This window comes from Staurois parvus, unplaced genomic scaffold, assembly GCF_062004578.1.
Source record: "Staurois parvus isolate SC_StPar_1 unplaced genomic scaffold, SC_StPar_1.0 ptg000454l, whole genome shotgun sequence".
NCBI classification, from domain to species: Eukaryota; Metazoa; Chordata; class Amphibia; order Anura; family Ranidae; genus Staurois; species Staurois parvus.
The window spans coordinates 4,255,788-4,277,017 of NW_028318250.1; the positions used below are offsets into that span (position 1 = coordinate 4,255,788).

The 21,230-nt window shown below is 40.9% G+C and overlaps 1 protein-coding gene across 1 annotated transcript in view; it reads right to left on the bottom strand.

Annotated features, from left to right (window-relative positions):
- Window positions 1-21,230, bottom strand: part of INPP5B (inositol polyphosphate-5-phosphatase B) — a 176,073-nt gene that overhangs the window by 116,718 nt on the left and 38,125 nt on the right. The window contains exon 7 of the mRNA XM_089688790.1: window positions 10,623-10,775. Within this exon, the coding sequence (XP_089544916.1) occupies window positions 10,623-10,775 (153 nt within the window). The remainder of the gene's footprint in view (window positions 1-10,622; window positions 10,776-21,230) is intronic.

Genomic DNA, 21,230 nt, shown 5'->3' on the forward strand with positions numbered 1-21,230 from the left:
CTACCACAGGGCTCACAGCACCGTGGTAGTTCACTGAGGACTACAAGCTTAAAGCCGCTAAGGCTGTTGAGACCTGCAGTCCATTCAGTCACAGAACACTGGAAAGAATGAAGCAGCCATATAGGTGGAGCCCCGCATGGCCGTGCTGTTTTTGAAAAGTGACAGCTAGTACGGGGAACTTCTCCCCGTACTTCTGTCATAGGAAGAGGGGGGCAGCAGGCGGAGGCTGTAGTATCGGGAACATGTTACATGTTTCGCCCTAAAAATGGTTCCCAACATGTTCCCAACGGTGAAGTTATCCTTTAATGATGACCAATCATACTCCCTGCAGCATTTTAGAAACAAATTACAGATGCCCCCTAGTGAATCTTTTCAGTACAACCAAAGATTTTCTTTTATACTCTCTAAACTTAAAGTGGAGCTCCACCCAAAAGGGAAAGTTCCGCTTTTAGGACTGCTCTCCCGCTCCCCATTAAGGATTGGCACCTTTGGGGGTGGGGGGGGTGCGGGTACCCAAATTTAATGGTACCCGCTCCCACTTTTGGTCTGATCGCCTAGGCCAGGGGTAGGCAACCTGAGAGCTGCAGGACTACAAGTTCCATCATGCCTCTGCAAGTCATAGCTGTAACTGTCAGTTTTGTAATCTTTGCAATGCCTCATGGGAAATGTAGTTCCATAACAGCTAGAGAGCCGCAGGTTGCCTACCCAAGGCCTAGACGATTGAAAGCGGAAGGTGTCCTCCCTCCTTCCCTCCCTGCAGTCTTTTGGGACATGTGACAGGTCCCGGAAGACTACAGGCCCATTCATGAAGCGCAGCGCTACTCGCGCATGCACAGTGGGTACCCGGCTGTGCAGCTGTAAGCTGCACAGGCGGGTGCCACCACTGAAGATGCCGGCCTCCTGGATTACAAGACGTCCGGTGAAACGGGCTGCGGGGGACACACCACAGGACCGAGGGACAGGTAAGTGGCTCTTTTTTAAAAGTCAGAAGCTACAGTGTTTGTAGCTGCTGAATTTTATTTTTTGACAGGGTAGGTGGAACTCCGCTTTAAATTGCTAAATGGTCCCCTTATGCTGAAGATCTTTGAATGATCTTGTCAGTCATGGAACCCTTTGAAGGGCAGAGTATCTGTGGCGTATGCTTCCCTCACTGACTTGAAATCTAAGCTTCCCTGTGTAGCCCACTGAAATGTTACTACTCGCAGTACATTAAAATGGACATTAGATGGCAGTGGTCTGCCATTTAGGAACTTCTATGTCAGGGACTACATTTCCCAAGAGAGGTAGCATGTGGACGGTATCAAAGCCCAGGAGATTGGCCAGGAGAATGCGGGGAGAGACTAAAAGAGGTGTGCTATTGGCTGCAGTGCTGAACTAGGCCACGGAGCCGCAGTTGGAGAGAGAAGAAGAGCGGAAAAAGCCTACTGACCACCTGGTCTGCCATGCTGCCCAGCAGGATAATCCGACAGCAGCGGACCAGACAGGTTGCTGATTCTGAGCCGGACAGTCCATGGACTGATCTCATTTGCAGAAAAAGACAGACCGCTACGATCTACTGGATTACTTTGATCAGGGGAGAGAGACCCATGCACCCACTAATAAAGTGAATACTGACAGTTTGTCACCTCAGCTATCTGCCTACATGTAGTTGTGAACATTACATATAGTTGCCTCAGTTTTCGGCCTAGTTCTCACAGCTGCCATAGCTGAGATACATCCACATTGCAGTTTATTGTACAACCTGACCGCAGGACATACAGTTGCAGGCCAGGATACAGAAGTGCCAGCTGAAACAAGAAGTTTCCCTTCTTCAATAAAGCAGGATTCCTATTACTGTTAATGTTTGCCTTTGATGTACAAAGGGAGCTGTATTTACCTATAGACATTTATGCCAATTGTTGCTATCATTACCCCAAGCCTGCCTATGTTGAGTGCTTTAAAGGGGACCCCACACTATTTTGCTACCACCAAGAGGAAAAGTGTTAAATCTCCCATGTTCCTTCACTATCTTTGTATTGCCATCCCAAGGAACTATATTCCACACCTCAGCTTAACTTCATACCAGTTGGGCCCCAACAAGTGCACATAAGTCATTTTAGAGTTTTTAAAGGGACAGTGCTCAATCACAAGTGAGAATTCTCTTTCCTTCACATCTAATCCTTGTTATCTAGTTCTGAGGGCCCACAGCGAGCTTACTTGTTTTTTGATAGTTGTTTCTTAATAGTTATTCTGGGGATTCAGCAGTCCCCTCAGATTGGAGGCAGTGGATTATTTCTGAAAGCAGGCCTGCTAACAATTATTGTTACTTTACTGTGAATGTTGTTACTTTTGCTCACAACTGATAAGAGTGATTATATTTGCTGCATACAGTATATCAGTGTCATTTTGTTCTTTTTGACCAAGTTATCTTTAATTCCAATATAAACTTCATGTTGGTGTATCCTAACCTGTGTGTGAGTCCATTTTAAAGTTGTGATTTATTTGGTCACAGGAGCACGGTGGTGCAGCAAAGGTTGGTCTTGCAACAAGAGGTTCAGATAGGCAGGTAATGCAAAACAAATTACTAAGCAACCCTTAAGGACGTAGTGCTACACCTATAGGAACCGGTGAGAATGAGACCTGAATTTTACAATTGAATTGTCAGAGTTGCAAAATACTGCTTATGCTCTATCTAAAGTATTAATTAATTTAATATTAATAGAAGGCAATTATAAAAAGCTTTTACGTTGGTATCTGGTTCCCAGTTGAATTGCAAAAATCCCCCTTTCCTCCACTTGTTTCTGGAGTTGTGGCCAGCTGGAGACTGGTGGCAATGCCCTATAGTGATTAGATTTTGGATTCAGATGTTTACGTTTATCTACTCAGTGATGGGTGTGAACACCCACAGATCCCCAGAGTCGACCCTTTTTCAAAAACTTCCTGACAAGGTTGCTAACAAATCAGTGAAATTAATCACATATATGTTTTTGGCGGCAAGAATTACTATTGCTGAATACTGGAAACAGTTGGTGGTCCCACTTAACTATGTAGAGACTAAACTTAACTGGATCATTATCAATGACAAACTCACCTGTATTTGTCATAATAATACCAAGAAATTTGATAGGATATGGGATCCATGGGTCTGCTATACAGTTGCAAGAAAAAGTATGTGAACCACTTGGGATTACGTGGAGTTTTGCATGAATTGGGCATAAAATGTGCTCTGAACGTCATCTAAGTCACAACAATAGAAGAACACAGTCTTCTGAACATAATACTACACAAACATTAGATGTTGCCATGGTTTAATTGCACATAACATGTAAACATTCACAGTGCAGAGAGGAAAAAGTATGTGAGGCCCTGGAGAAAGTTTAGTACTGTTGCTACTCTCCCTGGGCGTTGTCGTCCTGTAAAAATGACTGCAAGAGCACAGCGCAGAATGCTGCATGAGGTAAAGAAGAATCCCAGAGTGTCAGCTAAAGACCTACAGAAATCTCTGGCACATGCTAACATTTTTGTTGACACATCTACAATAAGGAAAACATTAAACAAGAATGGAGTACATGGGAGGACACCACGGAGGAAGCCATTGCTGTCCAAAAAGAATATTGCAGCACGTTTGAAGTTTGCAAAAGAGCACCTGGATGTTCCACAGCACTACTGGCAAAATATACTGTGGACAGATGAAACCAAGATTGAGTTGTTTGGGAAGAACACACAACACTATGTGTGGAGAAAAAAAGGCACAGCACACCAACATCAAAACCTCATCCCCACTGTAAAACATGGCAGAGGGAGCATCATGGTTTGGGGCTGCTTTGCTGCCATCTGTCCACCAACTGAAGCTCCGCAGAGGATGGGTGATGCAACAGGACAATGACCCAAAGCATACAAGTAATTCAACAAAACAATGGCTGCAACAGCACAGAATACGCCTTCTGGAGTGGCCCAGTCAGAGTCCTGACCTCAACCCGATTTAAATGCTGTGGCATGATCTTAAGAGAGCGATTCACACCAGACATCCCAAGAATATTGCTACACTGAAACAGTTTTGTGAAGAGGAGTGGTCCAAAATTACTCCAGATCGTTGTGCAGGTCTGATTTGCAACTACAGGAAACGTTTGGTTGAGGTTATTGCTGCCAAAGGAGGGTCAACCAGTTATTAAGTCCAAAGGTTCACATACTTTTTTCTCCCTGCACTGTGAATGTTTACATGTTATGTGCAATTAAACCATGGCAACATCTAATGTTTGTGTAGTATTATGTTCAGAAGACTGTGTTCTTCTATTGTTGTGACTTAGATGACGTTCAGAGCACATTTTATGCCCAATTCATGCAAAACTCCACATAATCCCAAGGGGTTCACATACTTTTTCTTGCAACTGTATATCAGTCCCTTAGTGAGTCCTGGGCTGACCCTTCTCTTCTTCCTCACTCTGTTTTTTTCCTTCTTCCTCCGTCATTCACCTTCTTTTTTTCTCCCTTTCTTATTACATAAAATAAATTGATTTAGGAGGTCTTTGGAGCCTTATGCAGTTCTGACTTTACTTATGTTCTCAGGCAAGCGAACAGTAGTTCTTCCCCCCACCTCCTAACCTCCACTTACCTTTACCTCCTTATTCTCCCCACAGTGTAACTGTTACTATAATTTCACATATTGTTGACATTACATTTGCTATTTGGACTCATTATGCTTCTATAGACTTTGTTAAATGTTATATATTTTTTTTAAATATATTCTTCAGATTTTATTTAACATATACAAAAGTCCTTTTAACATATATTTTTACATATATTTGTAAATGTATTCCAAAAATGTAGGTTTGTATTTTTAAAGACATACAGTATATTTGAAATGTATTTTTAAAAATATTTTTCATATATTTTGTAATAAAAACACACTTCAACATGCAGTGTATATATATATATATATTTATTGAAATATATTTTTAAATATGTTGAATATGGCCAAAATTGTAGCATTTCAAATATATGTCATTATATTTGAGAAGAATATTTTTAAAATATATTTCAAATATGTTTTTCTTCCATGTGGGTGAGGCATAAAGATGGCATGAAGAAAACTGATAAAAATATATTAAAACAAATGTCACTGTAAAAATATAAACTTAGCCTGTGCAGTCACTTTCATTTACATCTTTTTCATGTCTAGAGAGTAATTGATCCGACTGGCTGGCCTGACACTGGCCAGTGTAAGTAGTATGTTGGGCAGTGTCCAGGGGTCTGTAGTTTGTAGAGCAGTGTCCAGAGGTTAATGGTTTGTAGGATAGTCTACAGGAGTCAGTAGTTTGTAGGGCAGATTATAGGGGTCAGCAGAGCAGAGAACAGGCATCAGGGGAGCAGAATCATGGGTTAACAAGGTAATGTGCAAGGGGTCAACAGGGAATTGTGCAGGGAGTTGGTGGGGTGTAGAACTGGGGTCAGCATGGTGGAGGACAGGGGGTCAGCAACACAGTGTATAGGAATCAGCAGGGTAGTGTCCCTCTCTGTGACCAAGTCGGGGTGAAACACATCAGGGAGTGTGGCTGGAGCTGCAGCTGAAGCCAACACCGCTATTCACACTGAGGAAGTCAATGCGGCGTCTGCCTTCTCCATTGCCGTGAATCGATGTCACGATTCCAGCTCCCACCATGTGCATACCGGCAGGGCTATTTTCAGGTCCCCAGCTTTGAGCCTTATTCATCAGTCTACTTTGGCATGCCTTAAAGTGTATATAAACCCTAATAATAAATGTCTGCTTTTTTTTTAAAGGCTAAATATACAGTTGGAAAGGTTTATTTACATCTATTTAGTACCGTATTTATTGCTCCATAAGATGCACTTTTTTCCCCCATGCGTCTTAGACTTTTGTCTATGCGTCTTATGGAGCGACCATCCTGGTATTCCAGCTACCGCCGCCATGTTAGAATACCGGGCTGGCTGCTCGGCCCTACTGTGCAGAAGAACCCGCTCCTCCGTACTACCTGTTCCTCGGTCCAGCGGTGTCTTGGTTCCGTCTTATCTCCCTGGCGCTAGCATCTTCAGCGTGGGCACCCAGCTGCGACAGCTTGTGGTGAGAAGCGCTGCGCTTTGTGAATGGCCCTGTAGTCTTGTAGGACCTGTCATGTGTCCCACAAGACTATGGGGAGGGAGGGGGGAGGACAACTCTGCGGAAGTGGGAGTGGGTAGCTGTCAAATTTGGGTACCTGCCCCCCCAAAGTTCTGCACTCTCTGATCATCCCCTGTACTGTGTCCGCAGTCTCTGGTCATCCCCTGTACTGTGTCCGCAGTCTCTGGTCATCTCCTGCACTGTGTCTACAGTCTCTGGTCATCTATTGTACTATGTCCGCAGTCTCTGGTCATCTCCTGTAGTATGTCAGCAGTCTCTGGTCATCTCCTGTACTATGTCCGCAGTCTCTGGTCATCTCCTGTAGTATGTCCACAGTCTCTGGTCATCTCCTGTATTATGTTCGCAGTCTCTGGTTATCTCCTGTACTGTATCTGCAGTCTCTGGTTATCTCCTGTACTATGTCCGCAGTCTCTGGTCATCTCCTGTACTGTGTCCGCAGTCTCTGGTCATCTCCTGTACTGTGTCCGCAGTCTCTGGTCATCTCCTGTACTATGTCCGCAGTCTCTGGTCATCTCCTGTACTATGCCCGCAGTCTCTGGTCATCTCCTGTACTGTGTCCGCAGTCTCTGGTCATCTCCTGTAAAATGTCCGTAGTCTCTGGTCATCTCCTGTAGTATATCCGCAGTCTCTGGTCATCTCCTGTACTGTGGCCGCAGTCTCTGGTCATCTCCTGTACTGTGTCCGCAGTCTGTGGTCATCTCCTGTACTGTGTCCGCAGTCTCTGGTCATCTCCTGTACTATGTCCGTAGTCTCTGGTCATCTCCTGTAGTATATCCGCAGTCTCTGGTCATCTCCTGTACTATGTCGGCAGTCTCTGGTCATCTCCTGTACTGTGTCCGCAGTCTCTGGTCATCTTCTGTACTATGTCCGCAGTCTCTGGTCATCTCCTGTACTATGTCCGCAGTCTCTGGTCATCTCCTGTACTGTGTCTGCGGTTTCTGGTCATCTCCTGTACTATGTCGGCAGTCTCTGGTCATCTTCTGTACTGTGTCCGCAGTCTCTGGTTATCTCCTGTACTGTGTCCTCAGTCTCTGGTCATCTCCTGTACTGTGTCCGCAGTCTCTGGTCATCTCCTGTACTGTGTTCGCAGTCTCTGGTCATCTCCTGTACTGTGTCTGCAGTTTCTGGTCATCTCCTGTACTATGTCGGCAGTCTCTGGTCATTTCCTGTACTATGTCTGCAATCCATTGGTTCAGAATTTTTTTTCTTGTTTTCCTCCTAAAATCTTGGTGTGACTTATGGTCAGGTGCGTCTTATGGAGCGAAAAATACGGTAAGTGAAAAAAAATAACACTAAAATTCAGTGAGCTTTCTTTACATTCTACATCTGCTGACTGTTATCAGTTAACACTGTCAAGATAAGGAGAGGAGTAGTCCTAAAACACTGCCTGTTCTACAGTAGGTAAACAACTCTGCTTCTCAATAGATACGGTACAGTGAATGAATGATGTCATCCTATGACAGGAAATGTTTTGCTGGTGGAATCACATATGAAAAAATAAAGAAACAAAAAGAAAAAAAAATGAATTAATTAAATAAAAAAAAACCTAATGCAGTGACCACATATAAAAACAGGTAAGCTTTATACTGGTGTAGTACCTTTTTGTAAATACAACGTACATGAAGTATACAGTAAAGCCTAAGTTTAGTTAAAAACATTTTTTTTAAACAATCAACACAAGGGACAGTACTTACATTTAGTGCATCGAGTCCCTTGTGTTGGTGCCGACTGTCACAGTGGAAATCTGAAGTACTTTGCCCCATGCAGATTATAGTTGTGTGGTGTGGTAGAAGGGCAGAGGACTTCAGATTTCCACTATGACAGCTGACACCAGCACAAGGGATACTTTGCACTAAGTGTTAAGTAACGTCCCTTGTGCTGACTTTTTAACAACATTTCCTAAACCTAGGCTTTAACGTGCCTTAGCAGCTGGATGAATGTAGACTATAATCAGTGATGGAGCAAGTAACTTTCCCCCACTCTATCCATATTTAACATATTTTTTCTGGAGTTCCTTTTATTCCTGCCCATAGATCTGTAGGCTGTGCAAAATATGGACCAGCTTAGTAAGCATTACACCAACAAGTATGTTTGCTATGTTATGTTTACTGTCAATCAGCAAAGATTGTCATTTTTGTAAAGTGCTGTGCAAACTGTTGGCACTATATAAATCCTGTATAATAATAATAATAATAATAATAATACAATAACAGGGTATTTAACCACTTGTCCTACTGAGGATTTACCCCTCTTCCTGAGCAGGCCATTTTTTTGCATTATGGTGCTGTGTTATTTTAACTGACAATTGCGCGATCATGAACCCAAATGAAATTTATGTTCTTTTTTTTCCACAAATTGTGCTTTCTTTTGGTGGTATTTGATCCCCTGTGCGTTTTTTATTGTCTGTGCTATAAAAAAAAAGACTGACAATTTTGAGAAAAAAAACAATATTTTTGACTTTTTGCTATTAAACATGTGCAGTAAAAGATTTTTAAAAATCACATTTTGTCATAAATGTATGCCAAAATGTTATCTGCTACACGTCTTTGCTAAATAAAATCCCAATACATGTAAATTAATTGGTTTAAGTGAAAGTTATAGCGTTTACAAATGGCGGTATATATTTTTTTTTCTAGTAATGGCGGCGATCAGCGGCTTATAGCAGGACTGCGGGACTGACACTGGGGAGAACTGACTTGGTGTCACTGACATCCCCATTGACACCAATACAGTGATCAGTGCTAAAAAAAACACTGACACTGTACTAATGGTACTGGGCAGGAAGGGGTTAACAAGTGGGGCGATCAAAGGGTTTACTGTGTGCTGTTTTACTATAAGCTGGGTCCGTGTGCTTCACTGTAACATGTCACTGTGCACAGCCATGCAAAGCAGTGTGCACGAGCTGACAGGGAGGAGAACTGTTTTGTTCACAAACAGTTCTCCTCCCTGTTGCAGATGCTTGGCAATCACCGGGCACCGGAGAGTAATCACCGTCCGGGACCCGATGATTGACAGCCATGGCCATGACGCGTGGTCCCCCTATCCGGAGATACAAAATCACGTATATATATGTGATTTGTATATATACATGATTTTGTGCACCCATGCCACCCTGTAGCAGTATTTCTGTTATAGGGTGGTCAGGAAGTGGTTAAAGCGTAATTTCACGCTTGAAAAAAAAAAAATTCCCCTCTGAGTGTTCTATGTGCATTGCAAGGATTTTAACAAACTGTGTTGCAGATTCCTACCTTTTGTTATTCTGAAGAAATTTGTTGTTTGTTTTCTGTGTCCATGTGCAGAGTGAATCTGTATGGGAGTGGTTTTATAATTATCAATCAGCTGCTGTAACTGCAGAGCTTTAAGGAAAGCTGCAAGGTCTGCATCCCTTTAGATGTGATTTACTTCTGGAGTACAGATCACCTCCAGGTAGCCATATTGCATTGCATTTTAAAGAAAATTACAATGCCGCAGATTGAAAAGGAAATTTAATTTTTAAAAACATTTAATTACAATATGACTTGTGTAGCAATTGCACATGCAATTTCTTTTTTTTTGCTAATTTTATACCCATGAAAGTGGAGTTACCATTTAAATCACTGATCCTTTCATAGGAAAAAACTGGAATGTCAGTAGTAGATGCTTCCTTTAACACATCAGTAAGGCCCAATATTTAAAATCCTCACATTTTTATTTTCAGAATTTTAAGGCAAATATGCATATTACATGGCTCAGAAGAATTGAATTTACTTCTTTTTAATGGTATGCATACTGTACCTGAGAAGTTGGATTTCTTGTGTATCAGTGCTGTATGAGGCTGGGAGAAACTGAGCAGAACTTTTACATCATATGCCTAATCTTCTGCAGATAGAGCAATATGCTATCCATCTAAAGGGCTGTGGGCAAAAATGCTTATTCTTATTGATAGGGCTGTCAATGAAGCCAGTATCTGTGAAACTATAGCAGCAGCATGGATGACAATGCGTCATCCATTAGATGACAGTATTGTAGATGGCAGTAGAAGAATGGCAGTAGAAGAAGAGCTGTAACCATATCAAAGAAAGTCCTTACTTATTGTTCTGCTGGCAGAATCAACAGATTTTTGCAAAATGCTTCAGGTGGTACTTGAAAAAACAGAGCTTAGTGTTACTGATATAGGGAGCCTATATTACATATATGATTTTATAATTAAACCAGCTTTTCTCAACCTTCTTATCCCAAAGATACCCTAAAATGATTTCTAGGTCTTGGGGAACCCCTGAAAAAAACAGTTTACTTACTGGTCAGTTGGAAAAATGCTCCTCTTACAGTGGCAGACTGATTGCCACCTTTACAAAAAGCTAAAAAGGTCAGCTGGCTTTGCCAAGTGGTATTGGGTTCAGAACTATGCAGGCACAAATAAATAGGAAATAAATCAGCCACAACTCAAAGAATCCATAGCATCTTTTGGAACAGAGGAATCTCTAGTGGCTACAGGCTGTGAAGCTTGCTACCAAAACATAAAACCTACCTGCATCTGATTTGCTGTGCCTTATGGAAATGTGGTTTTGTTCATACTCTTCTGTCTGAGGTAAATTGAAGAAACTGTTAAGATTTGGAAGGCTTCTCTGCCAGTATTTTCGTAGCCACAAAAACTGAGGCGAAGTAAGCCCAGGAAGTCTTGCTGAAGGAGATAAACATATGGACCATGAATTAGTTGTTGACATAGAGCCACAGATGCAGATAATAAACACTAATTGTATTCAGCTCTTTACAATGTGAAGTAATCTCAATCAGCTTGTCGCTTTCCTGAAGCAGTGGATGTATATGTCCAGGACCAGGTCAAGCGGTAGGTGGAACAGGTGGCCTTGAGAGCTTTAGCAGGCCATGGGCACACAAAGGATAGAACCTTCAACCTATGCTGCTGACGTAGTTCACAGCCTATGCATTGGCAGGGGATGGGGCACTTACAGTAAGCTTTTTGTCTTTGGTGCTAACGGACCTTTCCTCAGCATTATATAAGTCTCTGCATTACCTGCCATATATTTAAACATGATGTAGAATTTGGATACAGAAGATGAAACATATAAATACCAGATGATGCAGAGTATCTTCGTTAGGCCTTGTTTACATGGGTGGCAGTACTGCTTCTCTAAAAAAGCTTTCACTTTTCAGAGGGTGGTAGAGCAGCGGCTTCCAGGCATTCAGGAGGCGATACTGATGCCACCTGAATGCTATTTTTTTTTCAGCTGAAGGGGCATTTTGCATTTAAATACTGTGCAATTGCAAACCAACATTGCCAGTCAAACTTACTGCAACCACAGTCCTATTGACTTCAGTGGTTCCACCTGTCAACCCTGACACACTGTTAAATTTGCCATGACGTGTACAAACTCCTCCAGCTGCCAGGGTAGGTTGTAGATGGGCAGTCGGGAGGTGGTAAAAAAAAGATCATTCGCCTGTTTTTAAGCTGGCCATAGATGGTTCAAATATTGGCTGGTTTAGAAGGGACTGGCCAAGATTTGATCCATCTTTGGGCATGCTAATTGTACCCAAGGCGATTGATGGTCCGACTTGTGTACAACCAGCATGTCGGATTTCTAGCATGTAGTCATTGCCAGTGGCTATAGCACCTAGCAGTAATCACTATGCTCTCCTGGCAGGGAGCCCCCCCCACCACAAGGAGAACACAATAGCTTAACAGGAAGGATTCCCCCCATAACCACTGACTGTGTTGATGGGGTAATGGAGCAATTTTCTAAAGAAAATCACATAACCTATGGCCTGCCTTACTGCCCCTTTGCTGTCCATGTAAACAAGGCTTAGAGCTAGTAAGCTGTAAACAAATTCCCAGTACACACAATGAGAGAATCTGAAGAAAAATACCGCTTTCTGAGTGATCATCCGATAATCTGATCTTTAGTACACAGCTTTTGAGAGGCGATAACAGTTCATGTGAAAGTACCCGAAGGGACAAGCACAAAAATGTTCTCATATAATAACAGAACAAACAATTTTCGTTTAATCAGTACAGTATTCGTCCACAAAAAATTGAGCTACCCAGACCACGCATGCTCAGAAACGAAATAATATATTACAATATAATACATTACATAATTTCTAAAGTTGTGTTCTGTCTACGAGAATTTTTCACACCTTTAGTAGCCTTTTCATTTTTTTTATGAGACTAGCATGTAAAAAAAGGACGATCATTAGTCTGACATTCTCATCCTGTGTATGATGTGTAACAATGACGACATCACATGAAGCACAAGGTGTGAGCCAAGTGAAATAGAAAAGAAGTGCTCAATGCAATTAGCTTTACTCAAAACAGAAAAGATACGAGCGCTAACCAGAAAGCGCAATGGTAATGCGCATTTGAGTGTTAACCAACTCCTGGTCATCTGCCTATGGGAACTGGATCACAGCGAGGGTCATCTGGCCTGTGTCAGCTGGGCAAGTGTCGCAACCTCAGGGTCTCCAGGTACCAGGGGATATGTAATCATCTCACCAGCAGGGGAAGTTTATTTCACCATGCATGTAGTGGCCACCAGATCATCATAATATGCCTTGAAGGAGGGGGGGATGCAGTAGTAAGAAGTAGAAGCTGGTAATAGAGAAATCCAAAAAATGGCCGCCGGCCGTCCACGAGGGCTGTGCGGTGTGATGTTACAGGATATAGGGCACCTCCCTAACGCGTTTTGTGCGCTAGCACGTTCTCAAAGGGCCCAGCTTCTTACTACTGCATCCCCCCCTCCTTCAAGGCATATTATGATGATCTGGTGGCCACTACATGCATGGTGAAATAAACTTCCCCTGGTACCTGGAGACCCTGAGGTTGCGACACTTGCCCAGCTGACACAGGCCAGATGACCCTCGCTGTGATCCAGTTCCCATAGGCAGATGACCAGGAGTTGGTTAACACTCAAATGCGCATTACCATTGCGCTTTCTGGTTAGTGCAATCTACATTCATCTCTGTAGGATGAACATGATCACAGAAGTCACTGATTTTCTCACCATCCTGTTTTGAGAGTTTGCACTGTGCACCGCAGAACACTTGTGTTGGATATACTCATTCATTAATATAAGTATAATGTTGGACGTTTAGATATTTCTATATCCCTCTACTAATTACTATTAAGCAGTGTTCATATTCTGACCATTGCATTTTATTTCAATTATAGAACTATATTAGCGCTGCATGTTCGATTTTTACAATTAGCTTTACTGACACACTGTGGCTAATACACAGTAAAAAAGTGCTAAAAACCTAACTAGAGAACCATTTGACATCAATGTGATTTTTTTCAAAGATACCTCTGAATGGTCATAGAAGGCAGCTATTTGAGCATAAACGGATGGTGTTTATTTATATCTTTTCTCACGATTCCTCCTAGGGGCTAAGATCATCTTCATGGAAACCAAGAGCAACATTCTTTAAAAATCATGTTACACCACCACTGCAGGTAATGCATTTAACAAGTCTACTAATCATCATGCAATCCATACTTGCCATGAAGTAATTATCTCTTTGTAATATACACACTGTACCATTAGTGTCATAAAAGTAAAAAACAAAAACAAAAAAATAATCACTGATCAGGCTGGATCATTTGATTTTGGTGTAGACATTTCCAAATCCTCAAAAAGGGTAAAAACTCATGTCATTTTTTTTTTTTTGCTTTGTGTCTTGGGTTTACTCAAGATTTACTTCACTAGTGTTACATAGTTACATAGTTAGTCTGGCTGAAAAAAGACAAAAGTCCATCCAGTTCAACCGTTACAAAAAAAAAAGTTATAATCCTAAACCCACAGTTGATCCAGAGGAAGGAAAAAAAACAAGCAAAGCATGATCCAATTTGCTCCTGCAGGGGAAAAAATCCTTCCTGATCCCCCGAGAGGCAATCAGATGTTCCCTGGATCAACTTTACCTATAATGTTAGTTATATAAATGTTATATTCTTTGTATCCAGGAAAGAATCCAGGCCTTTTTTAAAGCAATCCACTGAGCTGGCCAGAACCAACTCTTGAGGGAGTCTATTCCACATTTTCACTTACTGTGAAGAAACCTTTCTGTGTTTGGAGATTACATTTCTTTTTCTCCAGACATAAAGAGTGCCCCCTTGTCCTCTATGATGACCTCAGGGTGAATAACTCTACACCAAGTTCATTATATGAACCACTGATGTATTTATACATGTTGATCTTATCCCCTCCTTAATCTCCTCTTCTCAAGAGAAAATAAATTCAGTTCCTCTAATCTTTCCTCATAGCTGAGCTCCTCTATGCCTCTTATCAGTTTGGTTGCCCTTCTCTGTAATTTTTCCAGTTCCCCAATGTTCTTTTTGTGAATTGGTGTCCAAAAAATAGAACTGCATATTCCAGATGAGGTTTTAACAATGATTTGAGACAAAACAAGAAGTGAGAGGAAATCTTACAATAGTGAAGGGAAATACCCTCTTAAGCTGGGCATAGATGGATAGAATTTCAAATGAAAATTCTTAGGAAAAGTCTTAGGAAAAATTTTATGAAAATTCACAGAACATTCTCAGAACATTCGTTTGTCATTGAACTACTTTGTTTGCTTTCAACATTCAATTTTGGAATGACTGGACTTTACTAAATGAAAACCACATTCACTATTGAATGTTGTTCATTCAAGAAAGATTTCCCATCCTGCTCCTTCGAATTTTCTCATCAAAGCAGTTGAAAAGGAACGTCAATTTGACCCACTAATGATTAGATAAAAGAACAAACTTTTCAAATGCAGGGTACACACAGGCCGGATATCGGCCAAAGTCATCCAGTACAGTAGAAGCTAGCCGACTTTCGGCCCGTGTTTACAGCTGCGTGTCAGACAGAAGCTGATCTCATGACCAGATTCTGTTGAACGAGCATGCTGGAAAACCAGCATCCGACTGAAGGTCCCCATGTCAGAACACAATAGCACAGCAGGGAGATTGCTGCACAATCATCACTTGTGCTAGTACCACAATCTCTCAGGTATTTTCGGTCAGCCCACAGGGTTGAACAAAATTAAAATTTTTCATTCAAAATTCTACCCATCTATGGCCAGCTTTAGATAGGCATCACCAGAACAGGTGTACCCATGGAAAGATTCTTCCATGGCCCCTCCATTGAACTGAACCATTTTGAATTTCCTATCACTTTCTGTCCTTGTGATAAGTCACCAAGACAAATAAGAAGGGAGAAAACACAGGCAGGAATAAAAACCTGACATTTTCCAAAAAGAGGAAACATTTTGGCTTTATACGAGTGCCATTCTAGTCAAATCGGGACTTTTGAGTTTATATAATAGAAGAGCAAATTTCAAGGAGTGGAAATTGCATTTATTTTTCTCTCTTGTGCAATTTCATGACAGGTTATGCGTTGATTGTCCAGGATCACGCATTCCACGTGCTGCATTTTCACAGGAAAGACTGCTGTGATCTGGAAACCACTATGGCTGAAATCATCACTGATGGTCATCATATGCAACTTTGAAATGTTAACACCATTCTATGTCTTATTGTGGCTGTGCACTTCATCACCTTACTGTGCTTGAAGTCTTCTATAAATATCCATGGGTTTTACGCCTTCGTTCACAAGAAAATTCATTACGACACACTGTTTCATGCAAATACTAACACTGTTGTCTGCCATCTTGATTAACAATCTCTGGACTTGTCCACGACATGTGTGTTGCCTATTAATAATAGGACACACTTGCCACTTATTACTGCTAAGTGCTAAAATTTCCTAATTCAAAATGAACAGCTCAGCTTTCAGAAAGCAGAAATGTGCTTAGGATGCCTACTGCAATCCGTTCCATTGTCCCTTTTATTTTCTGACCTGCCCTAGAAATTAAAAAGAAAAATGATCCAAATGATCTAAAGAAAAGAAAAAATGCACACAGTCTTTTATCACAAACCCCTTGTTTTTGCCACTTGCTGTATATCAACAGGATGCTGCATCTCCAAATAACCTACAATTTGCTATAAATTACTTGACCTACATTATAAACTAGTTGAGCAACATACAGAAAGACAACTTTAAAACAAAATCCGATTCATATATTAGTGCATGTTAATATAAGCAGGACAGACGTCTAATTAGAGCCTCACAGTAGAAGTCTCTACCCATTGCCTATTAGGCATTCTCTAAACTTACCCTCTGGAGATTTGTCATTTTCTGAAGGCTTCAACATTGTTTTCAGGATGAACAAAGCAAGTAAGTTTGTAAAAAATAATAACTATGTATCCTTACACCTTGCATGGAGACATGAAGGCTTTTTTGTGCAATGCAAGCAGAATCATGCCTTGGGTAGCAGTACAAGGAAAGATAGAAAGTACTCAACAATGTGGAGTATTTACAGAAAGTGCTCCCTACCCTCCTGTCTCTGCTAAGATAAATAAAAGGAAACAGTGCTACAGATAGTCAGTCCTCTGTTAACCTCTCAGCTGCTCAAGAAATACACAGTGCCTTTCAGTTCACTTCAAAATGAACGCTCTTATAAACCCCATTAGCTTCTTCTGCTTAGACATTAAAACAGAGAAAGCTATGAAACACATATATTCAGATTGTTAGTTTAATGGCCCTATTAATAAAGCTTTGAGCATTCTTATGATTGCAAAATTTCACTTCGCTTTTATCAGTGCTGGTTTGAGTAGTTTATTAAATATCAAAGTCAAAGCCATCAAAGCAAAGTGAAAATATTTTTTTTTTCACATTAACGTGTTAATGGATTTTCAGCTAAATACAGCTTTTTTTTCTTTTTTTTAATAAATGGATCCTGAGATCTTTAATAAAAATAGAGAAATTGTTTCATCGTTAGAATTATCTATTAATGGCGTCCTTTGGACTCCTTACTTGTTTGACATGAGATACCTTTATTAAAATTCAACAATGTCTGTTTTACCATGGTGTATATGTATTGTAATGTCTGAAAGGTTTCCTCTAAATCAGCCTCTCAGCCAGTGTTCCATGGAACCCTATGGTTTCTCCAGAGGTTGCTAGAGGCTCCTTGCGATTATTGGTGTCACGAGTAATCAATGACACCAATGATTTTTTAGCTATCTGTAAGGTTGAGTTTTTCCCTAATGACCAGAAATGTAAGGGACATTCTTCCCAGTGACCATCACACTAATGTACCATGAGCTGTAGATGTAGTATATATTAACAGGAATTCCATGGGACAGGAAACATATTTTATGGGTTCCTCTGTGTTAAAAAAGCTGAGGAAGGCTACTCTAAATAATGGACAGGTAACTTGGTCATTAGGATCACTTGCTAGTTCATGAAACACCAAAATGGCACATTTTTATACTAATAACCCATGATCATAGTCCAGATCTGTACTAATTGAAATAGGTGCCATGCATTCCTTATTGATGGAGCAAAACGGCATTATAGGATGATATTTCCCTATCATATCAAATACTACTACACTAAGAAGCTGAAAATAATCAAAATGACTAATTTACTTTAATAAGTAGACACTTAAACTGACATTTTGGCAACATTTTCTTTGACATATTATTGTGAAGGCTATGATTATGCAATTTACAACAACTACTATTAACTAATTTCATGGGCAAAAAACAGACAGTACTTAGAATGTAGACTATTGAAGAACAACTAAAGGCAAAACTTTTTTTTTAGTTTTGGACAGAGTGGAGATCGATTACAGCACCTGTCAGTTTACATTGCTGTCTGTGATCCCATTAGGAAAATGTACCCTCTTTTTTGTCCTGTTTATCATTATTTGTTTTAATTACAGGTACTTATATAGTGCCGTCAATTTATGCAGTGCTTTACATAAATATATACATTCATACATACACATACTAGGGCCAATTTACACAGGATCCAATTAACCTACCATCATGTCTTTGGTGTGCTGAAGGAAACTCACACAGGCACAGGGAGAGCATGCAAACTCCAGGCAGGTGGCGTCGAGGTTGGGATTCAGACCAATGATCCTAGTACTGCCAGGTGGAAGTGCTAACCATTTAGCCACTGTGCTGCCCTGTTATAATTGAAAGATAAACAAAATCCCAAATATTGGGTTGCCCCCAGAAAAGTAATAGAGGGGAAATCATCTAATGGGGACACTAGTTCTGGTGACCTTGGGTTCCCCAAGGCGTTCCCTTAATTTTCAGTTATTTTCCTCACTTTCTGTTTTGGCTATTAGAAAGGAAGTGAGGGGAAATCGCCCCAATGGGACACAGGTGGTAAAAAATAATCTGACAGAGGTTATAACTTGCTTACTCTATCCAACATGAAAAAAAAATGCCTATAGTTTTACTTTAAAATCTATTGCAAACACTCTCCTAAATGCACTCTGATCTTTTATTTATACCTGTACAGGATTATATACTGTATGTAGGGTTTATATTTCCCACTTTTTTTTAGCATTTGTAATTTTGTCTGACACTTTGGCAAGAGTTGATGTCTATCCCTTGCCTTCCTCACACACTGCACACTCAAAAACATTCCTGGCAATGTAAATACCACTTGTTTGCACTTGTAGTAGTAAATTGATTTTGACAGTATATTGATTTGTTCAGTGTTTTAGTGCTAGTTTAGGCTACAAACTCTCATTTTAAAACATATAATTCTAGATTACTTTGGGGAAAATATTGTGTATGTGTATTCTATATTTATGTAATTAGATCTCCAGAATGTACTCAGGATAAAAAAGTCTTTATTCAGAAAAAAAACTCTGCTCTGTTGTTTCCTACTAGCCTTTTAAGTGAAATAACCTGTGATGATGTATTTATGCATACTTGTGCTAACTCTGAGTTTCTGTATTCTGATATGTTACAAACCAAGTTATTAGAAATATGAGGTTAAACAACTGTCACTAACCCTTATTAGTCAAAGTGGAACTCCATCAAAAAAGTTTTTTTTCTAGATTTAGATAAAGTAGAGAAAGATCTAGAACCTCTAGATATTTATTGCTGCTTGTGTAGGGATTCTGTCTTCAAAGTGAGTGGAAATCCCACATTGCACAATTTCACAGCACAGTGGCTAAATAGTTAGCACTTCTGCCTGGCAGCACTAGGGTCGTCAGTTTGAATCCAAACCATGGCACTAACTGTCTGGAGTTTGCATGGAGTTCTCCCTACAAACTCCAAAAGACATGCCAGTAGGTTAATTGTCTCCTGTCTAAATTGGCCATTGTATATGTATTAATGTGAGTTAAGGACCTTAGATTGTAAGTTCCTTGAGGTCAGGGACTGATTGATATGTGCAACATATACACTATATTGCCAAAAGTACTGGGATGTCTGCCTTTACACGCACATGAACTTTAATGGCATCCCAGTCTGAGTCCGTAGGGTTCAATATTGAGTTGGCCCACCCTTTGCTGCTATAACAGCTTCAACTCTTCTGGGAAGGCTGTCCACAAGGTTTAGGAGTGTGTCTATGGGAATGTTTGACCATTCTTCCAGAAGCGCAATTGTAAGGTCAGGCACTGATGTTGGATGAGAAGGCCTGGCTCGCAGTCTCTGCTCTTATTCATCCCAAAGGTGTTCTAGCGGGTTGAAGTCAGGACTCATCCATGTCGTTATAGACCTTGCTTTGTCACTGGTGTGCAGTCATGTTAGAACAGGAAGGGGCCATCCCCAAAGTGTTCCCACAAAGCTGGGAGGATGAAATATTCCAAAATGTCTTGGTATGCTAACACCTTAAGACTTCCCTTCACTGAAACTAAAGGTCCAAGCCCAACCCCTGAAAAACAACCCCACACCATAATCCCCCCTCCACCAAACTTTACACTTTACACCATTCTCCTGGCAACCACCAAACCCAGACACATCCATCAGATTGCCAGACAGAGAAGCATAATTCGTCACTCCAGAGAACATGTCTCCACTGCTCTAGAGTCCAGTGGCAGTGTGCTTTACACCACTGCATCTCACGCTTTGCATTGTACTTGGTGATGTAAGGCTTTGATGCACCTGCTCGACCATGGAAACCCATTCCATGAAGCTCTCTACGCACTGTTGTTGTGCTAATCTTAAGGCCACAGAAAGTTTGGAGGTCTTTAACTGTTGACTCTGCAGACAGTTGGGGACTTCTGCAAAACTGTGCGCTTCAGCATGCACTGACCCCTCTGTCATTTTACGTGGCCTGCCACTTCGTAGCTGAGTTGCTGTTGTTCCCAGTTGCTTCCACTTTGTTATAATACCACTAACAGTTGACTGTGGAATATTTAGTAGCAAGGAAATTTCATGGATGAACTTATTGCACAGGTGGCAACCTGTCACAGTTCCACGCTTGAATACACTCCCGAGAAAGACCCATTCTTTTACAAATGTTTGTAGAAGCAGTCTGCATGCCTAGGTGCTTGATTTTATACACCTGTGGCCATGGAGGTGATTTGAATACCTGAATCCAATGATTTGGAGGGGTGCCCCAATACTTTTGGCAATATAATGTAATGTAAAGTGCTGTGTTTATGGTCGGTGCTACATAAGTGCCTGTAATGAATAAAACAAGTGTCTCCATTGGAAGATTTTCCCCTCTAATCATGTTCTTCATGATCCAGTGAGAAATATAACATTTTGGATTTCCACATTCTGTCTCCGTGTCAACAGACAACAAAGTGAGATTTTGTTTCTACTTCTACTACACTATCCAAAACTGGAGAAAACTATTAGGGTTGAAATTTCACTTTAAGGACTATTTGCATGAAAGTCCTTCAAAACATGTGATAAACGGGCTTCAAATAATGTGTGATTGTGCAGCAGCACTAGTGTAACCTAGGCTCAAAGTATATGTCCAGCAAAAACTGTTTTTTTTGTATAGTGTTGCATGGTGTGGGGAGTAGGGATGTGCTTGGGCATGTTCAGATGCTCTTCTGAACCCACATGGCTGAGCCTGCCAAGAAGCTGTCACCTGTAATGGGCCAATCATCTGCAATGAAGGCACTACCCACCCTGTAGCTGCACATATACAAGGGGAGTGTTAATGTATGGCTAAATTAGTAATTCCTTGGCCACATATGGTTGTCCATATGGATTCAGAAGACCATCTGAACATGAGCTAATCTCCAGTAGGAAGGGGATAGGTTAAAATCCCTGTTAGGTTTTAACTGTGATCTAGGGCTCTGAGATTTTTCCTAACTT